The sequence below is a fragment of the Aplysia californica genome, unplaced genomic scaffold (assembly GCF_000002075.1).
Source record: "Aplysia californica isolate F4 #8 unplaced genomic scaffold, AplCal3.0 scaffold00134, whole genome shotgun sequence".
In the NCBI taxonomy this organism is placed as follows: Eukaryota; Metazoa; Mollusca; class Gastropoda; order Aplysiida; family Aplysiidae; genus Aplysia; species Aplysia californica.
The window spans coordinates 894,867-902,996 of record NW_004797404.1 but is presented as its reverse complement, the minus strand read 5'-3'; the positions used below and the strand labels follow the sequence as shown (position 1 = coordinate 902,996).

At 39.6% G+C, this 8,130-nt stretch overlaps 1 protein-coding gene across 2 annotated transcripts in view; it reads right to left on the bottom strand.

The window, feature by feature from the left end:
- Window positions 1–1,466: 1,466 nt before the first annotated feature.
- Window positions 1,467–8,130, bottom strand: part of LOC100533444 (frizzled-related protein 2) — a gene marked incomplete at its 5' end in the record, with an annotated part of 47,580 nt that continues 40,916 nt past the window's right edge. The window contains 2 exon segments of one of the 2 annotated variants that reach the window (NM_001204721.1): window positions 6,781–6,903; window positions 6,906–7,202. In NM_001204721.1, coding sequence (NP_001191650.1) covers window positions 6,902–6,903; window positions 6,906–7,202 — 299 coding nt within the window. In that variant the 3' untranslated portion in view covers window positions 6,781–6,901. 2 annotated transcript variants of the gene reach the window in all.

Below are 8,130 nucleotides of genomic sequence, written 5' to 3'. Positions count from 1 at the left end.
ATAGATAGATAGATAGATAGAGTACGTATTGATTGCTGTGTATCAACCGTGCCAGGCCAGTGCAACATGTTGGCATTGTGGTTTATTCTAGGACTGGTCACTTTTGTGACAGTGAGTGTGTGTGTGTGTGTGTGTGTGTGTGTGTGTGTGTGTGTGTGTGTGTGTGTGTGTGTGCTTGTGTGTGTGTGTCTGTGTGTCTGTGTGTTTCTAAATGCGTATATGTGTTTGGCATAACTTCAATTCTAGTTTAAAGGAGACAAGGTACATGTGGTTAGTTTTGTATTCTAAACTGGGAGTCTGCTAAAAACATCACACCTGAACAAAAAGTGCAACGTATTACCATTTCAAACCTGGTTCCGGAGTCACTATGCTTTTCTTGATGTTTAGCACAATACAGTTGTCTTTTTCTCTTTCTTTGCGTTCCCTCAATAAAAAGTAACTGCTTGTATGACGTCAACATTTGCTTTAAAAATAGTACGTAATCCATTTGCGAATATGTAATATAACTAACAAATGATAATTTTGTTGTGAACGCCAAAGGTCACCATACCTATCATTAAAGAAGGAAGTGTGACTATCTGCACCTCATCTGTTTACACCACCCAGCACTGTTTCACAGCGTGTCTATGATACACAAGTCAATGAAAACAAGACCGGAGGACTACCATATAAGACATGGACCAATGGATTCAGGGAGCTTGTGCCATAATAGCACCCCATCAATGATCAAGTCTTTCGACTAACAACACACTGACGCCATTCTGATTCTGCGACTCCTACAATAATATAAGCCACAGGAGAAAGTAAAGAAAAGCAAATGTACAACCACTCTGGATTCGGTCCTGATAAAGAATCCTCTATGACAATTCATGGTTACTCTTTCTCCTCAGTTTGACCTCGCCATTCACAAACAGATGTGGCAAAGTTGAGGGGGGAAAAGACGACAGTTAACCTGCCCAAGTTTGCAAACTCGAATCGAAAAAAAAAATATTTCTTTACCTCTTTCACCTTGGCATTTTTGTCATGTCAGCCAATTTTCCACTGTGGTGATCAGCCCCCCCCCCCCCCCCCCCCCCCCGGGGTCCTTCTTGCTAATGAAACTTAATTCAGTTTACAACTTCTTTGGTTATATATTATGAAGTTCATCCAGAACATTTAAACCGGCGCTTGCTGTGTGCCTTTAGGTTCTCTACCTTGCACGCACAAGACGTGTTTGTTTTCGGTTTCCTCGGGGTAAATATGTTTTATCGAATATCTACGTTTTTCCGCAGGGATGTTGTGATGCTGTATCCCTCTCAGTTCAGGTTGACCTTCACGATATGTAGTGTTAAAGCTGCCCGAATCCTAGGTTGTCTAAAATTACGTTGATGGGGCAACGAGCAAAGGATTAACAACAAACATGTGAGAATATAATATGCCCGTTATTCAATGGAAACCGGCTAAAGAACAGACGAGGAAGTCAGCAGTTTGCGACATGGGTTTATTTCTATCGATAAACGTGGAGAGAAAAAAAAACTTGACCAGGGATTTTGTCTATAACAAATCAGAATCTATACAACTTTTAAAATCATATCATCTATTCATACAATATTTACCAGTTCCAATTAAACGCAATATACCAAGCCTACATGCATGAGTTCTAAGACTGTGCTGTGGAAAAAAAGATGTGTAGGAAAACTGTAAAAAAAACAACAACCAAGTAACAAATGAGTAGACAGAACAGGGTTGTCGAGACTAAACAAACGCTTTAAAAATGATTAGCAAATGATACGTTTGCCTTCTACTGGACTGCTAGAGATGGAGGAAGCTGAGGTTATTCGAAATGCTTAGTGTGTGGAAGGGGGGCGGTGGGGGGAATATTAAAGAGAAGCGATGTAGCCCTATCTTGGTTTTGTGGAGAATATCAGAACTCCATTAAAGCTCAATCCTTTATCTTCCCTCGAGTGCGTGGAGCGACAATTGGGTGTATTGAAAAAAAAACCCACCTGACTTACCCTATTCAAACTGAGAAATGGAGAGTATCTCCTGAAATCATAGCCAGTCTTTTTCCATCTTGTGAGTGTACTACATGTAGCTCAACAACCCATGTCTTACCTTTTCTAACAGCATCTCAAATTGTCTTTTAGAATTCTATTTGTTATCTGTGGTGTCCAGAAGGATTACAGAAGTTATTGCTTCCATGATACCAGCAAATTTCCTTAAGAATCTTGGACACGAATATTTTGGGCTTCAAATGCTGGTGGCAGTGGTCTTTACATTCTGATGGGCATTGGTGTGCTCTCTTGTTCTGGGGGTGGGGGAAGGGTCGACATTAAACAGGCGTGCCCAAGAGTACTTTAGATATCTTCTTGTTGCCCTGATCGTTTAATAAGGACAGTTTACATCTTGTATTCATTTGACCCCTGTAACCTAAGTATCCCCCTTATCTAAAAAAAAAAAAAAGTCATCGTAATGCCCGATCAAAAACCGCTTTCAGTGTGCAACTGCATCCAAATCTTTCAAAGGTGATTAACGTAATAAAAAGTTTTAGACAGTACCACAAACATATATCATTTTAACCCAAAAAAAACTGATAGTAAAAATACGAGTTCCAGGTAACCTATAGTCAAGAAGATGACTTCCAAGCGAGGATTCCCATGAGCTCACTTTAATTGTCTTGGCCCACCAGTTCATTCTCACTTTCCATCTCAATGGTAGCTTACTGACCACTTCCGCTTGCTTATCATCTGGTACTTATTCTCGATCAATTTCTATGGCTTCCCTTTGATGCAGCAGATCCCTACTTCAGAAAATCCCCCATGCCGCGACCATGTCAAGTGCAAAGGTATACATGAAAGCGCGTTGAGTCATACTTCTGGGAAATATAGGTTTACTGGAATCTGTGAGCTTGTAGTGTTATTGTGCTTCATAAGAAAAGCACAAAGTGTTCCAAAAGAAGCTTGAGCTAACAAGCACACAAAGTCTGCGAAGAACTGAAACAGCTCAAAGCTTGGAAAGAAAATAACTTGTTTGCTGAATTGAAAGGAGCTTTGTGTTCAGGCAATCGTCTGATTCTGAAAAGAAACAACAACAGAAAAATGAAATGTTACTAGGTACAGAAAATCCAGTGGATTTTAGCGTGCGTTGGACAAGACTGAGCTCACAGGTCAGTCGTAGCTATTGACTGCACTACCTGTACAAGAGAATCATTTCTTTCAGACAGAAATGAAACATTTTATTTTGAGTAGCTTTTGTGAAATATTTATTTAACCTGAGTGCCCTTCTTTTGCACTACGTTTCTTGGAATTTCAAAAGAAAAACCTCGTTTGGAACACTCTGCACCAATACATCTTTGTCTTACTTAAAACGGCATAGCATGAGACCATAATATTATACACGAGGGTTCTAATTGGGATGAAAATCTACTCGCTATTACTCCGCTAGACATTGGACTGTTAGACAACAATGGAAAAAATGCCAAACGGAAACTTGTCACAGTGCATTATATCAGGGATGATAGAAATATATAAAAAACAGCATTGACATGTACACGAAAAACACAACAAGGATTCTGACTCAATAAACATCATGGAACAAGTTTGAAGGAATTTTATCTTTCTATGATTCCACTTTGTTATTGTAATTAATTCAATGATTAGAAATTTTTTAAGTTGTTAACGAGACAATGTCATTCTTTAAATCGATTTGGAAGAAGACTGCTTCTAGTAACATTGTTTTTCAGGGTGTGTGTACTCTGACTTTTCCGACGCCATTGAGATACGTCACTATACTGTCACTGTCAATCAATTAGTTTTGTTAGTTGTTCCTTTAATTCAAAAGCTGCATCTCCAGCATTATCTTAGACAGAACAGCAATGTTCCCACTATAGCAGGGACGCACTGACGGTAGACCCTGCAACTCCCTGACAAATGTACTGAAAACCGCGCGAGCTCTCAAGTCGGTCAGGTATTTAATTTATGAAAGTAAGACAAAGGGGAAAGCAGTTTGTTGGGAGGGGGAGGGGGCAGTTTGTGGGACAAAAAGAGTCAGTTGACGCTCACAACTGTTAGACTATCAAGTTCTTCACTGCACATACCTTTGTTAGCTTTGAGGCAATCCAAATTTGTAATCAAGTAGTGTATTTTTTTTCTTTCTTTGTAAATTAGGGCAGGCACTTCGGAAGGGCGTCTCTTCTCGACAAAAGGAGTTAGATGAAAAGGGGCCATTCAATAGCTGAGATTCCAATGGGAAAGTCAGTAAACCTCTGAGAGTCTCTAGCTCTGAACAAATATCTGTAATAAGCTTGCATGCTGAAAATAATTGCAAAGTATGTACCATTGTTCGACTTAACATTGTAGAAGAATTGCATCAACTTACACGAATCGTAACACTTCAGAAATGGCCATTTTAATTATACTTGTGGAACATTCTGGTTTTGTACACTTTCTACATCTCAATTTAATTAATTTTTTGTTAAATTTCAGTAGAAATACACGTACTCTCTCGTAATGTGATGCTTTTTTCTGAGATCTTTAAAGTATAGTTTAATTCTTTGAGCATGCGTTGATTTATCTTGTATTTGGATTTTTTATTTTTGACTACGATTTCAGCTCTTATGTATACTTCAAAGACCACATTCCAGACACTACACATGGAACACTCAACTACTGAGAACTCTCAATATTTACATTAATCTCCAATAATGTTTATAAAAATAAGCAAAAGGGAAACAAATATACAAAGAAACAAACCTACGAACGAAAACTTTAAGGACACATCATTTGTATAAATGCAAAAAGAAACATCCATTTTCATAGTAAAAAATACTAACACAATTGTAATTCTATACGATTAAAGCAATGAATACATGTACACGTGGTTGTTCAGTATAAACAGCTAACTATCAAGCAGCTTTGCCTAATACAAAGTTACAGGCTTTGTGACTTCTTAGAGTCAGGGAAACAAAGCCCAAGAATCCTGCAAAGCCTTTTCCTAATGCCACACTCTCCAAATCCTTCAGCGCCAAATAACAGGGGGATAATGGCTTTATGGAGACTATTAAAAGTCTTAAGGAGCTCTCTCTACACACGCACCCCTTGTGGACGCTTGTGATTTATGCAGTTCACATACGTAATATTAGTTTGATACAGGCATCTGCCATTATTCTCATATCAAGTACTGATGTACAAAAACGCTGGGAGATGGGGATCGGGGTCAGGCCAGTGGGACACGCAAAAATTGTATACAGGTGAAAGTATTCTCAACCATTTGTATTTCTTTCTCTGGTGCTGGTTTGGCAAATGTTACTTGTAGCATTAAGATTAATGTTGTAGGCTTAAAAATACAATATCAGTAAAAAGTCTAAGGGCATATTATTTACAGTCGTGTGACCACCTAAAGGCTCACACGGCTGTACAATGGTACCAGTAGAACTGTATTTAAGGTAATAATGATATTCGCTTCGCATTTTTTTTCATAATCAGTTCAGGGTGAAAGCCTTACGACTTGTCTGTAGCGGTCTTTACAGAGTTTGGGCATCTCGAGGGGAAACCGTTATCTAAATTCTTCTGAGTTTGCAACCTTTGAAAACATCTCCGTATTAATTATAAAAAATATTGGGGCCTAAGATCAATTGATGGAGTTGTGATCTCCTAGCATAATTAGATTGACTCACTTCTCCACGAACTTTGCATTTTTCAGACATTTACAGGTCGATAAATGACGAGACACACTGGTGCTTTTAAAACTCTGTTCTCGTGAATCAGGACGTTGTTCGAGGCAAGAAGCCGAAACAACTGACCTCAGCATAGACATAGATCTCGCTCCATTTTGTGCAAAGTAGAACCTTTATTTTCAATTATTATAAACATGCACACTTCTCATAAACTAGTGAGGTGCGCACAGAGCCTTAAAAACCCCAATCCTTTAAAAGATGGTATCTAGATGATGACAACTAACTAAATGACGTCCGATCAGACATCTTTGACACCAACGTCTGAGGAAATATCTGGATACCCGATCAAATGAACAGTCCAGTTTGTAATAATAAGAGCCAAGCCAATGTATTTTTACATTACGTATTTAAGCAATTAGCGCTTGACCCAGAAGCTGAGACACATCGTGAAGAATGATTACGATAATTGGTAATTATTTGTTACAGTTAGCAATCGATCTAAAATAGTATCCCACAGTGGGAAGGTTAGTGTCAATGTCCATTTCCCTTTTTTGAAAATAAGAAACCAAAATTTTCAAAACGAACCCTCAACAGATAGAGCAAGAGGGTTGGGTTGAGATGCAGGGTCCGTACGTCGCCCATAAGGAGCGTCATAGTTACAAGTTCACGCTTCAACTTGTCTGGTGTGTCACAATGTTCATCGTCACATGCGAATACACACTAACACGATGACAGGCCAGAACTGTTCGCACACAAAAAGCTTCTGCGAGAACACAAACTGGGAAACGTTTTTTAGAGTTATCTGTTGGCCCTCTTTCATGCACTCGTCCACCTGTCAGGGTTCTCAAGTTTTTATAACCGCAAAGAACTTCATTCTCCATTTAGATGACGTATTTCTGTCAGGAAGTTTGTAAGAAATCCATGAAGTCCGTTATCGAATCGTTTCGCGACACACCGGCTAGTCAGTCCGCCGCCTTCAAAAAGTTACTGAGAGCGCGGTCCTCCAGCTCCGACTTGGACATAGCGTTGTCGCGCTTTTTCATCTTATTTCCTCCGTCCTCGCCTTTCTTTCCCTTCTTGCGACCTTTCCTACCCTTCTTTCCCTTCCTCCTTTTTCCTTTTCTTCCCTTTTTATTTCCTTTCTTCCCTCGCTTCTGTTTCTTCTTCCTCCTCCTCCGCTCCTTCTTCGAGGACCCCGGTTGCTTCTGATCTTCATGTAAGTTGTCGATGACGGTTTTGAACAACTGCTTGCAGTCGCCCTTTCTGATGGCGCGGAGACCTTTACGGAACTCCTTATCCTTGCGCTTCCAAGCCATGCCGAAGTTGATGACGATTTTCCCGTTGCGTTTGTTGCCCATGAGCAGGTACTTCCCTTGAGTGTCGTTGATGGTCTCACATGTGCACGCAGTACCTCCAGCGATGACGACTGGCAGGTTCTTCGCCTCTTTCTTCTCCATGTTCTCGAACTTGTACAGTTTGCGACGTTTTCGAAGGACAAGCTCCAAGTCGGTGCCCAGAACGCGGCGATCCTTCAAAGTGACTCGCATAGCTGAAAAAGAAAAGAGCGAGAAGATTTTCCGTATGTTGTCTTCTTCAGAACACTGACAAAAATGTGTCACGACGCGGTGGGATCAGGCGCTCGTCAAAGTAAGGAAATCGAAGAAACCGACATTTTTTCCGCCCCTTAAACAATTTTAATCGATTTTATTTTTTTATTCTACACTTTTTCATGCCTATTCAAAAACACATTTCTGTATGGATTTTAGTCTAAAACGCTGATCAAAGGAATTTTAATGTAAATTTGCAGTTTCCAAGGACAGTCAATCTTTGGAATGCACCAAACTTTGGCGGACATTTTCTCGCTAATTTCACCCCTGACGCCAAGCAATTCCCGATTCCTTCATTGGCAAATATTGAGACTTCCCTCCAAGAGGGACAGGCTTTTTCGTTCACCAAAAGCAAGATAAATGAAAGATGATACCAAAATTGACGAGAGCCTGATTCCATCGCTTCGTGACACAAATGTTCAAGAGAGTTAAGAAGTTAGAAAAATAAAACAGCATGATTTTTTTGTTATTGTTCATAACAACAACATAAAGATTCCGGGGGAGTGAAGTGGATAACTAATTGATTGACGTGTTGTATAATCACAGAACATAAATACGTGTATTACGGACATTATGCATACCTGAGACTTTTAAAAAATACTAAAATCGAAACATTAATCACGAAAAGAGATGCAACAAGCTAGAATAGATGAGTGGTTTACATCATAATCACAGAAATGTTGCTGGTCCTCCACGTTTGAAGATGACCATGACTTCAAGTAACTACAGAAATAGTGAACAACTGGAAGACATGTAGATTGTTTATTGTGTTGAGAGAACATTTCACTAGTGGCAAAAATTGATAGGACATAAACGATACTTTGATGTGTGTGAGTGTGAGTGTGTGTGTGTGTGTGTGTGTGTGTGTGT